This window comes from Neltuma alba, unplaced genomic scaffold (genome assembly GCF_004799145.2).
Source record: "Neltuma alba isolate B1F8T4 unplaced genomic scaffold, ASM479914v2 tig00001162_pilon, whole genome shotgun sequence".
NCBI classification, from domain to species: Eukaryota; Viridiplantae; Streptophyta; class Magnoliopsida; order Fabales; family Fabaceae; genus Neltuma; species Neltuma alba.
The window spans coordinates 1-20,038 of record NW_021632361.1 but is presented as its reverse complement, the minus strand read 5'-3'; the positions used below and the strand labels follow the sequence as shown (position 1 = coordinate 20,038).

Genomic DNA, 20,038 nt, shown 5'->3' with positions numbered 1-20,038 from the left:
ATTCGGAGGTAGTAATACTGCTGGCCGGTTTGCTCAGAGTTTTGCTGTGTTGGATTGTTAGTATTCAAAGGTTCAGTTTTGAAGTGAAAGCAAAGTGAACCAAACTGATTTGTTTAGAAAAAAGGTTGATCTATAATGATTTGACTTCTCGATTATTTTGGTTTGGTTGTGTTAATTCGATTCAAGTTAAACAAAGTTTTTCTTTTTTTTAAAAAAATAAATTATTGGTAAACCAGTTTAAATTTGTGCTCTTTTTTGATGTGAAAATGCCAGCCCTTTATTTTTTTTTTTTTCTGATGCGAGCTTATTTATACTATGAAGTATATATATTAACCTCGTAAATGCTATTCCTCCAATCCTAAATATAAGACCTTTATATACACTACTATAAAGGTCTTATATTTAGAACCAGAAGAGTATTATTTTTTTTCTTTCATGTGATTTTGTCAGCTATACAGATATCCCCACCATCATATTCTTATTGGTCAACAGCAAACAAAACTTTAATCACATATCTTTGCTTAAAACTTTAATTACAAAAGTAACTCCATATGTTTTAATTATGTTATAGTATTTTAATCATAATTAGGTTGACGCTAATTCAACTATGCTTGGATCATTGGCCCTTGAACCACTCATTTGACTGAATTTTAGTTCCTTGAATAAAAGTATGATCAGTCATCTCAAACTACAGTAAAAAAAATAGATATTTCAAAGGATAATACGAATCCCATTATAGTATGGCATAAAGTAAAGCAAAAGATTAAATAGAGTACATAAAGACTAGGGAAAAGAATATTAACACAAATGGAACAAGACAGAGTCATTCCTTGCATTCCCCTTAAGTCCCTAAAGAGACAGCACGAAGAAGATCAACTTACATAGTTGCCTAAAACTCAGTAAACTTTCCAACCAAGGAAATACAACCTACACCTAAGAAGCATCCTAGCATGGTATTAACAAGCATTCAACTATCTCTTACATTAGTCAGGGTCAGAAGCTGAAATGTTTACATTGAAGGAAAACAAGCACATGTAAATTAGGGAAACATTAGAAGATCACCAATATGTTGAAGGAAGCTGAATATTCCATGGCCCACTTGTATGCTTCACGACAAACAAGCTAGACATGACCTGCGTAGCTTGCAGGCCGGAAGTCCAGTGGACTCAGGGCCGATGAAGGAAATTGTGCTCGGCCTGGTAGCCACAGGCCATCTTTATGGGGTTGCAGCATCTGTGGCTGGCTGTGTTTCTCCCCTTGGCCAGCTTCATCCAATGGAGCTTCTTTCTTCTTCTTTACAAATTCAAAGAACTCTGCAACTTGATGAGCATAACTACACAGCATAACAAAAAAATTCAAATGCACAAGGTCATGATAGACGTACGAATATGTTCTTGCATGTTGGTTTGTTTCATTAATGATACTTAAAAAAAAAATGCCATACCAGGAAACCAAGATTTTTAATGATCAAGAAAAACGAAGACACTTTTTATCTTGGTTCTAATTCCGATCACTAAGCCAGTTGAAGAAAAGTTCTAAAAACTTTCCAGTCCCTAAATTGAAGTAATGATTATATGAAATTGTCATATTAAAAAAAAAAAAAATCCTATCTAACTGCAGCCAAGGAATACCATCATCAGCAAGTATCAGAGATAAACCACACTATCAGCAAGAACCTAATACAAACATATATTACACTGCTTAACCCAAGTCCCATGAAACTTAAACTTACCGTCACCAATTTTAGGTAGTGACAATTCAGTAAGACTCATTAGAAGACTGTCCAAATGAAGTCACCTTAAAGTTTCATGAACAAATCGTTCAACATAAGAATGTAGACAAGAAACGAGAAAAAAAAAAAAAGAGGTAAAATTATATAAGTAAGGATTAATTCAATAATGCTGCAGAAAGTTAAAAACAAACGGATTATTACTTTCCAAGGGTGTAAATGGGTCGCGTAACAAAAAAGGGTGTAAATGGTCGTGGTTCCCTAGAGAATTCTTATTTCTAACAGTGGTGGGGGAGGCAAAATTGCCTCTCATTCACTAGATTGCGCCACGTGTGAAGCACATTAAGCAGACGACTTTATTAGAGATTAAACACCTTATCAAGAGAAAAAGGATATAATTATCGATATGAATAACAACCCTTTATTAGAGATTATATAGAGACTAGCATATAGTTTGGCCACTTATCTGTACAGTTTCAGTATTAATAATGGAGCAGTAGGCCAGAATTGTTTTGCACGCCTCATTATTTATTAAATCATTGCTTTACCATGAAATTTAGCAAACCCAATTTGCAACTTTAATTAGCCGAAACTAGAAAAGAAATAATCAAGCGCAATAGAAAAATCACGTGGGTAAGTAGACATCTCACAGAACCAAGTTTAGTCCATGTTCAATGCTATCTGAGCAAGAGATAGATAGCTTACTGTCTTTTTGCCTCAATGTCTCTGCTGAAATCAATATTGGGTTCGCAGTCCAGAATTAATGCAGGAACCTGCTTGTTATAAAAAATTCTCAAGCCATACTACTAAATAACGGATAATAAAGTTAACACATCGATATCAAAAAGATAATACCTTCTGAAGGCTTGAATGCATACGATCACCCTCCAGATAAAACACACGCTCCCTTATAGCAGGATGCAAGGAATTGTCGACATGCAGAGGCAACTTACTCACAGATAACACTTCACGACTGCCGCTTTGGAAGGGGTATAACCAGCTTTCATGCTTTTCATGGAGGTCACGGAGATAGTCCAATGTGACTCCACCTTCCTCTTCCCTCCTCCTCAACCTCATTCTCTTATGGCAAGTATCAGGACTTGCCCTAAGATAGATAAAACCATCAGGAATAAGTCCAGGCAAGCAAGACACAACAGGATCGAACCACGAGTCATAAATACTAATCTCCATCTCATTCATCCACTTAGCCTCATGAACAGCTCGTACAAAGACCTTTATGCAACATTCAAGATGTCATAAGAATACACTAGTGTTGAATCTCTCAAAGCAGGGTTTTTTTCCCCCCTTGATTTTTTTTTTTGGGGCCAATGTTTCCCCTCTTGAATTGGACAAATGAGAAAAAGAAACAAACACATGCTGCCAAACCATCACTTGCAATCACTAAAAAACTCTAACCAATGCATGTTAAAAGCAGTTCTTCTGAAAAATATATAAAATGTGAGGGTAAGAAACCCCATAATAAAAGAAGCAAGGGAGGAAAACATGAATTCAGGAGAAGCTTTGTTAACAAGGTAATTTAACACCAACTTACTAAATAAGGAGAACAATACCAAAGCATTGAATTCTCACCATTCTGTCACTAAAAACACTCCTCTCCATTAATCGAAGAGGCTTCATTCCACCAGATGACTCTCTTTCCTGCATAACCCTGGTAACAAATACATAGTTCTGAAATGTGTAAGCATACCGTTGGGGCTCAGCATAGAAAGCATCCAAAATATTGAAGTGATCAGCTCCAACATCCTGCCACTTGTTAATGGGTTCAGGAACCACCTCAACAAGGTCACGCAATTCAATTGTTTCATTAGCTATTCTCTGAAGGAAAGTAGTCTTCCCAACACTGATATTTCCCTCAACACAGAATGTAATCTGTTTCTTTTGTGGAAGCTGCAAGGAAGAGGTATCATCCAACTCTTCATCCACACTCTTTTTGATGTAGGTTGTTATACTTTCAGCATGGTTCCTGTGGATGATTCCCACAGAACTCTGAAGATATTCAACCATCTTATCACTAGATTTTCCAAAGAACTGCCAAAAAAGAAAAAAAAGAACCAGGTAAAAATTTAACCTTAACCTCAAAAAAAAAAAAAAAAAGGTGATGTGACACCTAAGGTGCAATACTTCTTCCTTTTATACAATGCTGACCCTGCTATCTTTCTTTTATGGCAATTCAGCTTGATGAACAGCCTAGGAATTTTAAGAAATAGGTGTAAATTGGCTAGAAGCTAATTTTAGATTCCTAGAAGCACTGGAGTCTTCATAGGCGGACTAAAGTGCAGCAAAATCAAATGTGCCATGCGTAGTGAACATCGTTCCTATTTGTTATAGATAATAAATCCACTCCTCACCCTTCTTCTAGCGGTTCAAGCTTTTGAGATCAAAGAGTTCAGACACACTTGAGTATATAGGAATAAGATAACTGAACTTAGACAAATCATATATGCTAGTCAATCAGACAAGTAAGAGTTTTGTTATCAAAATAACTTGAATTAGAAATGAAGTTGGAACTTGGATGATAAATAATTGTACTGAAAATACTAAACGAAGCTCAGATATACTCAAAATATGACATAATAAAGCAACAAGACTATCCAGGCATGATTTATCATTGCAAGAGATGAGGCATCCAGTGATGAACCATGATCAGGCTGCAGGTGTACAAAGCGCAATGACAGCAACATAGACAAATTTATACCTTGTCTTTGTAAAGTTTCTTGAGCTCAACAACCCCAGCAATCCCTTTCCTTACAAGCTTTCTCAAATTTCTCGGACCCACGCCTGGAACAGTCAGTAAATCAGGATTTAGTGACGCCTCAAAGCTACTGGATAAACCCTTCTGTCGCCTATTTAATCTCAAGGGCTTCTCCTCAGAAGCCACTGAACCACAACACACTTCTTCAGTATCCCCATTACCACACTTCTCCGAACTCCTCGTACTCTCACCAACATCAGAAGAAAGAGAAGACCAAGTTCGTGTCCCCTTTATACCGTCTTTAAGCAGAACCCAGGCTCTTGCTTGCGTAATGTCTCTCATACTATCATCAACCACGCACCTACAAGCACCAAAACTTCCTGAACCCGCCAAAGTGGTGAAGTAGCGAGATGAAATAGGAGAGTTCACAGGGAAGGGCTTCTTGGTAAGCGAGAACACCAGGGAATGAGAAAGCCGTACGGAAGAAGGCATGGTGTGAAAATGTGGGGAATAATAATGCGAGAGCGAAGAAAGAGAAAACAAGTGGGTTGAGGGGTTCTTGGAGAGAAGAAGAGAAGGCATGGAGGTGGCCGCAATGGAGGGAATGTGGACAGAAGAAGAAAGGCGAAGCAATGTCTGCATTGGTTCGTCTGAGTCTGAGCAGTGTCACCCACTGAAGGCGCGCGGGAAGGCGAAGCGGCTTCTTCTGTAGCTTTGCCCCTGGGGAGGAATTGAAAAAAATTGAAGTACACGGGACCCCAAAAAAAAAAAAAAAACAGAGAGAATTATTTGAATTTTTTAATTCTATCTAAATTAGTCATGTAACCCATACATTTTAAACCTTATTATAATTTACAAAATACATCAAAAATTGGAGAAATAAAAAATTACAAAAAAATTTCGCATAAAAGATAAACAATAAATTAACAAACTCATATTTCTTAGAATAATATTATTTTTTAATGAAAAGATATGTTGATTTAATGAAAATTTTAGGTTAAAACTTTTAGACTAAATAGGCTCAGAAAATTATATTATTAATAATTTAATAACATTGCAATATGTATAAAATTTTAGAAATATGTAGACACAGATTAGAATAGGGAAAAGGAAAAATTTTTGAGTAATTAGATTTATTTATTTAATATACTTTTTAATTGAATCAAAATAAACAAATTCTAACATATTACTGAATTTATCATAAAATAAATAATATGTATAAAATCTCCATGCCTTATTCTGGTCCAAGTAAAAGAATAAAGTAGCATCCAATAATATTATTTTTCAAATACGTCTAATACTCTAATTTTATTTACAATGCATGTAATATATTGATTTTATTTTTCTGATACATGTAATATCCTTATGTTATTTTTCAGTTTGATCTAGTGATTTAATTTTATTTATAATTTAGGGTGTTGAATATCCAATAAATAAAATTAAAGTATTATAAACATATAAAAAAATAGAGTAATATCAAATACTAAACGGATCTTGAAATTAAGAAAATAGCATTATGGATGTTACTTTATCCTAATTAGTGATACAATTTTGTTTTTTGTTTTGAGGAAAATAAGTCAAAGAAAAGCAACCATGGAAGAAAAAGCGGAAGCACAGGACCGTGCTGTCAGGAACGTTGGGAGTAGGTTCCGCTGTCTCGTGCGGGTCAAAAGATATTATTATCAAACTGTCTTTTGCAAAAGCTTTATTATAAACGAAAGCATGGGAGAAATTATTCTCCACGCCACATCCTTATCATTCCATAAATGTTCTGTGTCTTATAGCCACGTGTCATTAGCATACAATTTTTATTATTTACAAAAATATGCCATCTTCGAATCCTAGGACAAGTCACACATATTGCCAAAACTAGACTCTCTTTTTTTTTTTTTTGCCCATACTAAAATTGGACGTGTCATTCGCAATGACAAGTCAACCTAGGTCGTATGGGAAAAAAATAAAATTTTTAATGACTAGGCATAAAAAAATTGGGTTACCATTTAATACGTTGCATCCTAATGACCTTTCTCTACGTTCCATTTTTTTTTTAACCATCCAGCTACGTGTCATCTGGTAAGTCCATGTTATCATTGTAGCACCATTTACAACTCTTCATCAGGTTTGAAGTTTGAACATCATTCCATGTCCAGGAAATAACTTTTTTTTTAAAAATAAATTCCAAGGACTACAATCACGAATTTGCAATTTAAAGAATTAAAATTAAAATGAATCCAAATTTCAAAAATCAAAAATTATATTTACCCAATCAAATTTGATAGAACTTGTAAATATAGTAATTTAAAACATTAAAAAAAAATATAATTTACTCTAAATGACATCATCCGCATGCCACGTACGTGTTTCTCGTTTGTGTCCCTCAAGCTTGGTGCTAAACACAGAAACCCTTTCACATGAAGTCATAAATGTTCACTTTTGTTTGCATCCTTTAGCAAAGGGAGAAATTTAGAAAGAAAAAGGAGGCAAAGCTGATAATTATTGTTAAATACTACCTCCGGTCCTAATTATAAAACCTAGTTGACTTATTTAAGGAGATTAAGAAAGTATGTTAAGTTAGTTATTTGTAATAAATAAGTGTTGTCATTCCTAAAATATCATTGCTAATTAAGTGTATTGGCTAAAACTATCATTATTAGAAGGGTTATCTTAGAAAAAAATGCATAAATATGAGAGAAAAAATGGATTGGGGTCTTATAATTAGGACCAAACAAAAAGTCAAATGAAGTCTTATATTAAGGACCGGAGGTAGTAATGATTACAATAATATCGTAATAGTCTAATAGACAACACAAAAGACATTACCTTTAATACGCCAATGAGTGCTCCACAAACGGTGGCCAGTCATAAAGATTCACACTTTACCAAGTGGCGGCCAAGGTGCTGATAACATAATGAGCATGAATATACAAAAGAATATAGAATTTCAAATAAATATTTCATTTCTTTAATATTCTAGGACATAAAGAGCATAACAATTTGAAGATAAGGATTAATAGAATATATTTCAATCTATTTATTAAATATATTATGTTTCTCAACAATCAATTATATGTTTATTAATGATCAATATCTTTATCTTAATTAGTACTCCCTCCGTTCCTTATTATAAAAGACATTTGATGCTTATAGCATGTTCCTATATATAAGAGACACTTAAAAGTTGTCTCTATTTTTTTGTATTGATTTCCTATTTTACCCCTATTTATTTTGTCTCCAACTCATACTCTCTCTCCCTCCCACTTCTCTTTCTTTTAATAATTTAATTGTTTCTCTCATACTCTCTCCTTATTAATGGGGGCATTATTGGAAAAAATATTATACTTTTTACACATTAATTATCCTCAACTAATTTTAACTGTTTTTTTGATTAACGTAATTTGGTTATTTGTCTCTTATAATAAGGAACGGAGGGAGTAGTATAGAGTATCGTAAGATTTTTTCTTTTCATTTTTGGATTTAAATTCAAGTTTTGTTATTTTAATTAATAACAATTAATAATTAGTTTATAAGTTTATAGTTTAAAAGTTTAATTAATATTTAAATATTTAATTATATTAATTTCATATTTAATTTAATCAGAATTTCATTTTATAATTAATATAAAATATTATTATAATTAATAATTTGTCCCACCTTGGGTGCCCCAACCCTCCTAAGCGAAAGATGAATATCAATATGATATATCATAATATTAAAATCTGATCTGAATGACTTTGTCAAAACAATAAATCAGTTAACTAATCCCTTGGTATAGTCAAAAGTTTTAGACAAATTGATCAAGTCGGACCAGCTTGTCAAAACATTAGGTTAAAAAAATAACAATCTATCATATTTATATTTTAGTACCTGTTTTATTAGATTATGATTGATTTATACAAAATTATTCTATTCACATGTGAATTAATACTTTTTTAATTTAAATATTACTCTTTTTAGAGGTATTTATGAATGAATACTTTTAATATACAATTAAGTTGTATTATTTTATTCATGATTGAGTCCACCTTATTTCAACTAACTTAAATGACTAATCCAATTTTTAGTACTCCTCCACTCCTAAATATAAGACTCTCTCATAGTGTAGTTTACACTACAACAGGGGTCTGAGTCACAGAATGCGTGTGCTGCCCACAGAGGTTCATGATTATTTCGCCGCCTGCTACTAAGTTAGGACAAAGTAAACAAAGATTACAAGACAGAAAGAGCCAATCTTGTTCAGCACATGCTGAATGATTCACTTCCACTAAATCAAGTTTAACCAAACATCACTTGTCACCAAATAATGAATACTGATGGTCAGTTTAAAGTCTGTCCACAGTCTACAATTATCATAATGTACAATGAAATGTGATTTGAACTGTTAATTTTCACCTATGAATCAGAGGACAAATAATAAAGGGGAAATCAAAACCTATTAGCTTTGCCTAACTTAAATTAAAGAATGTTTTCTCAATTTCACCACTTAATTATATAAGTTAAATTACAGGTATTGAGATATTCGTATTCTTAAGGAGGACTAAAACCTTACTTCCTTAGTTTCTTCTATGCTTGTGTATTGACACTTTCGTTTCTAGCTTCTGCCTGTTTACACATGCAATCCGGCATGGGAAAATTGTAGAGTGAACCACCTGGCTTTTTCATCTCAATTCCCTTCTGATCACTGCGGCGAAGCATCTCTTTCACTTGTTGCTTAAATACTTTCCAACTGCAGAATCAGTATTAGTAGTAAAAATTAAATTTTGAACTTACGCCCACACAGTAATGAATCTGGAAAGTATATCACCTATTATTGCTATCAAAATGTGCTTTTAGTAAAGATGGAAGATAAGTTGCGTAAAAAGAAAAATAAATTGCACAAAATGTAATTTTGCATATAGAGAAGTTGTATAAAGGGAAGATGAATTGCACGCAAAGAAAAATAAGTTGCACAAAAGGAAGATAAATTGCAGGAAGGGAACTAGCTTGCACATAGAGAAGATGGGCTGCACAAAGAACAAAGTGGTCATTTCATATTGTTATTTCGCCTATAGGACCTCATAGCTTCACCTTTTCCTAGAGACCATTCCCCCATTAATTTTCAAATCGGCATTTATCCCCAATTTTCCCTATTTTATTTAGGTTTTTATTAAAAGTTACTCTATTAGGAGCTATTGGGCACAGTATAGAGCCCTTACAATGGGACTTCGGATTCAAAAAGAAAATGCAGTTTTAGAACTCTGTTCTCTCTCTCTCTCATGCCATTTGTTCCTCCCTCTCGGATTTCTCTCTGTTCCTCAGTCCGTCGTCAGATCTTTCTGACCTTTTCTGTTACTCCCTCCCTCTTTCTCCATCAACTCCCCCTTTATTTTCTTGCATAAAGTGCATTCCAAGTACTGCCACCCACCAATTTTCCAAGGGGTAATATTTAAACTTACAAGGTTCTGGCTACTTAAAAGCAGTCTACACCTATTGTGTTTTTTCCCTGCTCAAATAGGATAGAAGCACTCAGATGTTTCCAACGAAACTGAACCTATTATGTCTATATGCAGTCAATCACATAACCTTGAGACGACTGGTATAATAGTTTACCTATAGAGTTTGCATTTATTGTTCTCAACGCAAAAATATTCCTTACCGTGATGAATGAAAAGTTGTAAATCAGATGAAAAGCATGGAAGAGAACAGAAATTGCACCTTATGTTGGGGTTGTCAAATAATAGAGCCAATCTTCTCTTATCTGGTCTAATCGTTTTTGCATGGCCACCAAACATATATCGCCTGTGACCCATCAAGAAATGTGGAAAGTTTCCACCCTGAGTTGTAACGAAGACTTCACTATGAAGGCAGACCGTGTAATCAAGTGCAGCCAACCTAGATGAGTGGCCCTAAGCCAGAAACACGAGTTAGAATAATTAACTTGCTCCCAGAGACATTCTTAACTTCAGTAAAATCTAGTTTACCCTCTTGTGGATTGGCCCCAAAACAATTTGCCCCATTGGAAAACTATTCAACATCACAATTCATTCCCTTTCACTGAACCAACCAATAATTTGGTCTCACTTTAAGAAAGCTAACACAAGGTATACCTTCACTATTTGAAAGCATGATAAACTTTGACACTTTCCAGTGTTCCTGAGATTATTACGAGGATTAAATGGGCATTTTTATTTATGTGATATACGAAACCAAACACTCATTATTCTGACACTTGATTATCCCAATAAAAATGAAGACCGAAATAAAAGATAGAGATGGTAATGTGGAAATGGAAAAAAATGATGGGGAAGAAGAATAAATATTTTAAACCCGAAGGGAGGGCCAAACCACATGTGAGTCCTTTATTAGGTATTTACATAAGCATATCCAGTCCAATTACTCAATACCATGAATGGAGCAAGCTCTTCTGGAGTAGCCAGTGTATCCTTGGTTTGTAATAGCGGAAACATTTTTTTAAGGGGCGCCATAAACTTTTGCTCTTTATAAATCTTTCCTGCTGCAACATATACTGTGGTCGTATTATCAAAACCCATGCCCCTAAGCATCATCCCCACCTAAAACATCAAAAAAAAAAAATGCTAAGCTGTGAAAATACAAACTATGAAGCAACAGAGAAATCATCCACTTATGTAAGTGCTACAGCTTAAAAGGGGATTTCATCGTAGTACATCCTACTAGAAGTCTAGTCTTGGAAAATGTAGCATATGCCCAATTGTAAAAGCCCATATACATAACTCCAGAGAGATTGGAGAGCTTAATTGTTTTTGACTTGATCAAGAAAATTGAAGATAGGGTTTATTTTGTATACTAATTTTAAGTAGAATAATTATTTTTTCTCATTTGTAAACATTTAGAGAGATGGGAATATGCATTATGTTTTTAGCTTAGCCAAGAGAAGAAAAGATAGACTTTCTTTTCAGCAGACATTTTTTATTTTCAATCCTACCTATTTTTCTTTTAAGGGTTGTTCAAGCTTGGCTTTTATTTATGCTGTTTTTTCAAATGGGAGAGCATTTGGCATGCATAGGTTGAAGATTTTTCGGTAAACCAAACCAGTGAATCCATTACTTTAAAAGAAATGCAAATCTATAGCCTCACAGTTTACAAATAAATTTCACAGGATTTTTTCAAATCCTAAACTGCCAAACAATTAAAATGACCAAAAAAATGTTTAAATAACTGAGTTCATGGGAATTCTAATTAAAGCCGAAAGAAATTCCTTGGGTTGTGGTTTCCAATAGAGTAATCAGTTCAACTACCAATATAAACAACAAATAAGATGCACCAATAGCACAAAAACAACAAACCTCAAGGGCTTTTAAGTTTTTGAAATCAAAGAAAATAAATAAATTCTTCAAACGATATACCTCCAATGGAGTCATTGGGCATTTTCCATTGATTCGATTTGCACCAGGCTTGATTACTTTATTCTTTCTCCTGAATTTACCCCGCCAACTCCTTTCCCGAGCAATATCCATTTCACGCTTCTCTTCCTCACCCCCATCATACTCACAACATGAAAATGCAACCATATCCTTTTACAGAGAGATGAACAATCAATAATAATATAAGATTTAACTTGACAAACTGAAAATTATACAAAGATATTAGTATAGAACCTCCTCAAATCGAAGATGCACAGAAACATATTGCCCTTTACTTTGGGAGCTATATTTGACCATCCGCTCAACCATGCTTTCCCCAAGTGTTCTTATAGGTTCTGAAAATCTAAGAGCTTCAAAATTGGCAAAGCACCTGAGTCCTTGGATTTTAGAGGGCACATTCTGAGCTAATCTGTTGGAGAAAGGTGCAATGCGAACAGCTCTGCAAAAAGGAATGAATAAAAGTCATCTAATGAGCCACAGACAGTATGACAAGTTAAATAAATAGCAAGTTTTATCAAAGAAGTTAAAAAATAATAATAATATAATAGTGGACAAGAAACATCCAGAAAAGGGCCATAACTGTAGCACTTTTTGGCTGAATGTACTTTTAGGAAATCTCTATAATATGCATCAGTTAGCTTATAACACAAAATCCCCCCTGCAATCCTACATTTGTTCCAGAAAGTTGAGAAACACCATCAAACCTAACAGTCAACAATTACATGGATACTCAAGAATTTGAAGTTTTAAATTCCCAAGAACCATATGTCAGCTGTCAGGTTGGCTTAGAAAAGGACCCATATATCAGTCTTCAAACACATTAATTACCAAAGTGAAAGGTTCACCAATTGAATCTAACAAGTTGAGATGATTCAATCATTTGGCAACATGGATTGCTGGAAGAAAAGGAGAACACATCGAATCAAACTTTGAATCATAGCAATCCCAAAGAGGACCGAGTGGGATGGAGAACCAACCCATTGAAGTACCTCATAAAACATCTCACACTACTGAACTTATGATACAAGTGTCCCATCCTACTTCAATTTCCATCCAGTGGCCAGCCCTATAGAATCAATGTTCTGATGACAACATTTTGCGACACTGCACTCAATTTTTTTTTGCTGATCAAAAAAAATCTTCAGCGGGTAGGTCTTCTACAAAGTTGCTAACCACCAACTTTGATATTAATTGATGGACACCCAAGTGTAATGGATACCAATCGGGACAAAGTACCCCATTGAGCATCTCAAAAATTGGATATCTTACTACTTAAGCTTCTATCAGGTTCAACCTAAGAATGATTTATCACATCATACTATGATACACATACATTATCCAATGGCTTCTATCCAGCTTGCAAAGTTAAGTCCAATTATCCAAACATGAGCCAAATGTGAGAGCTTAGTTTTCACCTGTTCCTTGTATGAAAACTAACACAAAAACCTAATATGACACTGCGCTTAAAGTAACAAAAATTATACCAGTTTTGATTATCAATATAGGTTTTCCATTGAAGAAGTTGATGACCACCATCAAAGTGTCTAAGAGGGAGGGAGGCTGGTTTAGGGATTACTATTGCTCACCGCCATTCTAAGCTCTCACCAAACTACTTGAAATTAAGCTCACCTTCACGCATTCTGTTACCTCTGCTTTGAAGTTTTCAGGGTAAAAATTTTAGCTTCTAGTGAGTATGTTTATGCTATTGTCTATTGCAATACAGACCAAAGAAGCTCACCAAACAAACAAATATAAAGAGTCTGGCTTACAGATGTATTTAAAGAAGGAAAACAAAACTGAATAAGTTCGGCTTTACCTAAGGTCAAACTTTGGAAACACAAGGTGGTGGATAAAGGTGGAGTAAGTAAGAAATCATTTCTAATTTGTCAATATAATGAAAAGATTGTAATTTCCATCTTAAAGTTCATTAGGCATTTCATTTTACATCCTTAGTCTCTAAGCAGAAAAGAAGTGTTTAAACTGATTAAAATTAAAACACTCACATAAGGAAGGTCAATTTGAGCTTAATGGAATAGCAAAATATAGTTTTATTATTATTGTTCAAACACTTTCTGTCTCGAGGAACTGAAAACCAACCAGACAAGTTGTCCTGAAATTTAATAAGATAGAAAGCCACGCACCCCATTCCTCGAAGTTGTGGAAGCACCTTCTGAATATAGTGAGCTGGACTAGTCCAAGCTTTAACTCTAAGATTGATAATGTTACTTATGTTATTGTCAAAGCGCTGAAGTATGTCATCTGAAAGTTGTCTAGCCACATGCACATGATTTTGAAGTGCACTTATGAAGAAATCCTCATCGAATATCTCCCCAAATTTGCTGCCAAACATTAAGATTTAGCATATGTTAATGTTCTAATCTATGTAAAGGAATTCAGTATTAAGTATCAGATGAGTTATCATGGAATCAAGAGGGACAAATAAGGGAACATTGTAAACAAATAATGTTTGAAACATGATCAGGGATCCAATTGAGATTTGAGACATCAAAAAGTTATGCCCAACCAGAAAATAAAAAATAATAGTTGAAATGCTATTGGAGAAAGCTTGTAGCCAAAAACGGAAACTAATTTTATCATTTCATAAGGTGATTGTTTCCTAGAGGCTGCTAGCATTTTAACTTTATCATTGGCATCAGCAATTGGAAGTTAACTTTTGCCGTTCGGTGTGTTCCAGGTGGTTTGTCATTCTCAGAGAAGCTATGACCGTTATTTATAATCCTACATATGAAACAGACCAAAATTGATACATGTACCCAGAGCCCATCAACGAATGATGATCATCTTCACAAGTCAAAACCACTATCTTTATGCATTTGAAATTCTGTGAGATCTATCCCCAATGCCAATCATCTAACAATGAACCTAGAGCAAGTAAAATGGTAAAACATGACCCACCTTACAAATCCAGATTTTGAATATGTGAATTATGTGCTGGAAAGAAACAATAAATCACAATAATTCACATATAGATAAAACAATAGATATATAACAGCTGTAAAATATGAAGAATCAAACAGCCAACACATTAATGTTAACCTTTGCTATACAGCCAACAAAAAGAATTACCTTGAGTCCCGCCAAACACTATTAAAGTGAAATATTGGAATAAGAAGAGTTGCATTTAGCAGTCCAGCTACTGCAACCGCATCAGATATCTGAGATAAAGAAGATATTAGAAAGTGCCAGAACAAAACAGACATAGGATACACAAATGTGACCCATCTAAATTCAAGGAAAAAAGGCCAGATATTAATTTTTCAGTCTGCCACCGTAATAATTTAGAGCAAGATGCCAAGTAATCAATCACTAGGGGAACCACAAGCAACTAATCCTCAATTCATAACTACTAATGGCATCAATTTCCAATGGAAATGATAATTGAAGACAATCACCTTCCATGAAACCATGATCTCTATAAAGGAAGTATCAAAGGATTATCTGTTGGATTGCTTTGAGACTTGTCTTCTCATCTATGTTTGTTAATCTTAAAGTTAAATTTTAAAAAATAAAATGCACAGAAGGATACAGTGAATTTTTTCAGCCCCTAACCTAAGTTTTGCCGACCAACAATTCCATACCCACGTTGGAATCCTAAGCTTTGCAACTTTAAAGAAATTCAAGGAAAAATAAAATGTTAGATTTCATTAACTGACGTACCGACAGCCGTTGTTGATTCAAACCACCATTTGCTTCAACTATAAGAAATCCATTTGACACCGGCAATTCTAGGACAAAAAATCACACAGGTAGAAGTTAGCTAATCCCTTCCAAAAAAAAAAAAAAAGATAACAAAGGGACCAGAAAAAAATTTATTCAAGTTCCTGATCTAAGAGTGAATTCAAAGAAACTTCAAGAAAATAGTTGCACTTCCAAAATCAATTTTTCTTTAAAACTTCACTTGACATATCAAGTAAACCGGTTTCCAGGATAGGGGAATTCTGGTTAAGGAAAAAAAATACCTGTTCTGAGAACACTTTTATCAGCACAAGGCCTCCACCCTTCCCTCTTTAGATTCCATGCTCTAAACAACTGCATGATATTCATTTCATTCATGGTTTTACATCAATTAACACCAACCATCAATAAACAAGAGAAGCAAACTATCAGCCTATATTTGACTACCTATGATTAAACACACAGGAGGCGTTTAATAAAACTTACAAAACTACAAAGACAATATATTTTCAATTCAACAACAGATTAGTCATTATTGAAATCATTTCAGCAGATTGAGCCCATTTGTCCCCTTTTTTACTCTAAAATGGCTTATAATGGTAAAGTTACACTAGCACATTAAATGGCCATCCCCACAACCACAGACGTAGTACAGCGTTCAGATCAGTCATGTATCTGATGATATCAGGGGATGAAGTAATCAAGGGCACGACAGATAAAAGAAATAGGAGACCAATGAAGTCCTAAAGACCAATGAAAGTGAGTAAAATTAATTCAAAAACAAATGAAGTGGATCGCCACAACCAACATGTTTCTGAAGGTGAATTCTTCTAGATGTATATTTCTAATTTTGTTAATCGAACTTCCTACCGCTGACACCTAAAATGGTGAGTAGGATTAAACTGTTGGATATTTGGCCCCAGTCATATGAACATTACTGCCAATGCAATCTTCAGTTTGACTTCAGGCCCATATGATCCCCAGTTTTTTTTTCCCCTTGAAATAATTGTGCCTCTTGTCTTGACACCTATTTTTTTTTTTTCATCAAAGTACTTCAAAATGCCACGCGCACAAGCCTGTTTAAAGCTATTCAAGAAACGTTGTAACCAAAGCAAAGTACTAGTCTGATCATGAATGATCTCCTTGGATGACCATTTTTAAATGTCTTAACTTTCAAATTATGTCTATTACCCCATTCCATGATTTCATAGACATCTTTTGGACAATCCTATCTATTCAGAGTGAGATGTAGCATCATCAATTCATAATCTCTCTACTAAAACGACCGTTTGGGAAATTCTATTCAGATAGAAAACAGCTATACAAGTCCACAACTGGCGTTTGTACGTCCAAAGTCCATTATGTATGAAGCACGCGTTAGCATGGGGAAGATTTCATCCCGGCCTAGTAACGAATGTTAGTCAGTTACCTCTTCGTTTCATCAACGCCAAAAATCTGCCTTGGCTTACGATTGCAATCCCGCTTATCGTATAAATGGGAAACCTAAATCCGATGCTAAACCTTCTTGTCATCAGTGATCATTTACATCCTCAACGATTAACTAGAGTAGTAATCAGAAACTCATGGACGTAGAAACACAAAATACGAGATTGTGTCGAATTGTCATTATACTATCAAAAGAAAAAATGACAATAAATATAAAGAAACGTTCCGTACCGCATTCACACTTCCATTGCTGCTCTCAGACTCCATTAAAGGCCAGAGCTTCTCAAACACCTGTGGACTTCTATATACTGAGCCTGGAGGGGAACGCTTGTGAACAAAAACAACCCCATTTTTTATACTAACACCATCAAAGTTCAACGAACCCATATACAGCAACATCCCAGAAATATACAACAGGGGCGCAAACAAAAGCAGGCCCCTCCTTCTGAAAACCGCCGACATAATTCCGAAGAGCAACTTCTCGAGTGTGCGCTCCTTGGAACCCCTGATTCCACCACCGACAAACCCATTCGCCCAGCCATTGCTTTTGCTCCGGCCATGACGGAACCGAGGTGATGAAGGCGGGGAGCTGCCGTTCCTAGCTCCGCCTAAGCGACTATACCCATGCATTACGGAAGAAGCTTCAAAATTGCTGAAATCCCAATAATGAAATCAGGATCCAGCACCTGATTCTCACAATAACATCCGGTACCGAGCTCGAAAAAGTAAATTACTTTGCAAAATGTACTTTATTGCGCAATGAGAATTGCGGTAATTTCTCCCGTCAGCTGCTTTTTAACGCTCAATAAAACATTGAATGCACAGCCGAGGTCGGAATGAACCGATGTTCAAAAGAACTGAACCTGCGGAAGAGAAGATTTTCCAGGGAAACAAACAACGACGAGAAATATGCAGAGGCGAAATTTACAGAAAAGAGAGCACAGCGAGGATGGGGAGGGACAGAGAGAGAAGGCGTGTGAATGTGTGTGTGGGGGAGCCTGTGAGTGGGATAGTATCCACGAAGATGAGCACGAAGTTAAAGCGATGTCGGGGGAGAAAGTGGAGCAATAAAGAAGATCGCGTGCAAAGGGCGTGCCGGTTTTATAGAAAGAAATTGTCGACCGTTGCTGATTCCGAGAGATCAAAATCACGTTGATATGGAAATTTGCAGAAAATTGCATTTTTAGCCCAATAACATGGTCGTGACTTGAGGGTACAAAACTTCCCTTAGCTTTTTATTTTCAAGAGCACATAATGTTTTTTATATTGAAAATTAAATCTAAATGCATCTAATTTGATCAAGATTGTTTTGAAAATTTTATATATTTTTAAAATCAAGAGGGGATTCCCATAATATAAAAAAATTCAAAAAAAATTATATAATCAATATAGTATAACTAGACATTTGTCATACAGAGAGTATTTCTTATCCTTAATATGAGTCATCTCATTAAATTTGTTACATGAATATATAATTTTACTTTTATTTATTATTCAGTACACTATTATTTTCTCCGAACACACACATATATATTAAATAACAGTAAATTTTAAAAATATAACTAATGAGATTTAAAAAAATTTCTTAATTTAGTAAAACATGTTAGAATTGTGACTAGAAGAGTACATTTTACATAATTTTAAGTGAGACATAAATTTTATTATAGATATTGATCTATTAAAATCTAAACTTCTATAGATTTACTATTAGATAAAGTAACATTCAGTATTTTAATCTTATCTTTTATCTGTATTTAACACTCTAATTTTATTTATAATGTATCTAATTTTATTTGTTTTAATTGCATTCAACACTCTAAATCATAGATAAGATTAGAGTGCTATGTGTAACTTAAAAAAAAATCGTAATGTTTGATGCATCCAAAAGATAACATCAAGATATTAGATATAATATGCATAAGATTAAAATATTGAATGTGCCTGAGGATAAAATTAGGTGCATGAATGGTGGTTTATTCTTTGTTATTTTATCAAAATTACCATGGATTTTACTATTTTTTATAACTTACATGGCATATTTTATTTTATATCAAGCATCTTTTAAATCAAACACCTATTTTCTCAAATCATGCCATATCTATCAAATAATTAGGTCTAATATTTTTTAAAAGAAAAGACAGATATACTTAAAAGAATTTGAAATGAATTATTTGATGCTCTTCTAATTTTTAATATAAGACTTACTTTGTAATTTTGCATCATAAAATAGATTTTATATTAAGTACAGGAGGAGTATTTGGGAACATGCGTCTTCACTGTGTTAATTTTTTTTTAAAACTAGACTGTGAATTTTAAAGTGCAAAAATACTTTAGATGTATTTATGTATGGTAAAACAATAAAAAGTAGCAAATTAAGTTAAAAAACGAAAAGAAGTTGAAAAAGGAGATAAAAGTTATCAACACACTTTTTACGACATGATTTAGAAAAGTTGCTAATTAACTAAATTCAGGCTTTGTGATGTCTTAAATGAGAAGCCACCCTCCCGCCTCCGAATTAATTTTTCTTTAAAAAAAATGAGAACAATGACCAAAAACAAAAGTATTTGTTGGGTTTCAAAATAATAAATAGTTAATTTTCAGATTTTGACTAATTATAAAATAGTTAACACGACCTATTTATTATTTTGAAATTTAATAAGTATTTTTAACATTTAAAAAAAATCCAATCCAATATCTTTCTAGGAGTATAAAATTGCATCCTATACATCCGATATTTTTTCTATTTTTTACAATAAGAAATTAAAAAAATTAGGAACAAGTAATTTGTGTCCCTCTCGGGTTATTGTGGCACAATTGACGGAAAACATTTTTCTTAAGGCTTCTAAACATGAGTCTGTGATACAATGACAGTGTGAGTTATTAGACAAGCAACTTTTGTCCCCTCAGACCCGGATTTTGCCTATGATCTCACACAAATAATTTTTTTTTTTTTGCTAACAAATAATGATTATATTCTTCTCGTCCTTAATATAAACCTATTTAAGTAATTTGATTAGATTAAAGAAGTTAGGTAAATTAGTTAATTATAAGAAATGTAAACACGTTTTTACTAAA

General features: G+C 34.0%; 2 protein-coding genes across 2 annotated transcripts; both read right to left on the bottom strand.

Moving 5' to 3' along the window:
* Window positions 1-1,122: 1,122 nt before the first annotated feature.
* On the bottom strand, window positions 1,123-5,084 carry LOC114752402 (uncharacterized). Its single transcript, XM_028941158.1, has 5 exons — window positions 4,446-5,084; window positions 3,320-3,778; window positions 2,585-2,962; window positions 2,435-2,502; window positions 1,123-1,333 (listed from the first exon to the last, which is right to left on the bottom strand). Exons 1-5 carry the CDS (start codon window positions 5,082-5,084, stop codon window positions 1,123-1,125), a joined length of 1,755 nt encoding a protein of 584 aa, XP_028796991.1.
* Window positions 5,085-8,963: 3,879 nt separating this feature from the next.
* On the bottom strand, window positions 8,964-17,968 carry LOC114752424 (O-fucosyltransferase 9). The gene is made up of 10 exons (XM_028941171.1): window positions 17,195-17,968; window positions 15,802-15,871; window positions 15,500-15,567; window positions 14,909-14,997; window positions 13,963-14,160; window positions 12,056-12,260; window positions 11,804-11,971; window positions 10,823-10,990; window positions 10,134-10,324; window positions 8,964-9,165 (listed from the first exon to the last, which is right to left on the bottom strand). The coding sequence occupies exons 1-10, from the start codon at window positions 17,591-17,593 to the stop codon at window positions 9,003-9,005; spliced, it is 1,719 nt and encodes a 572-aa protein (XP_028797004.1). The 5' UTR covers window positions 17,594-17,968; the 3' UTR covers window positions 8,964-9,002.
* Window positions 17,969-20,038: the final 2,070 nt, after the last annotated feature.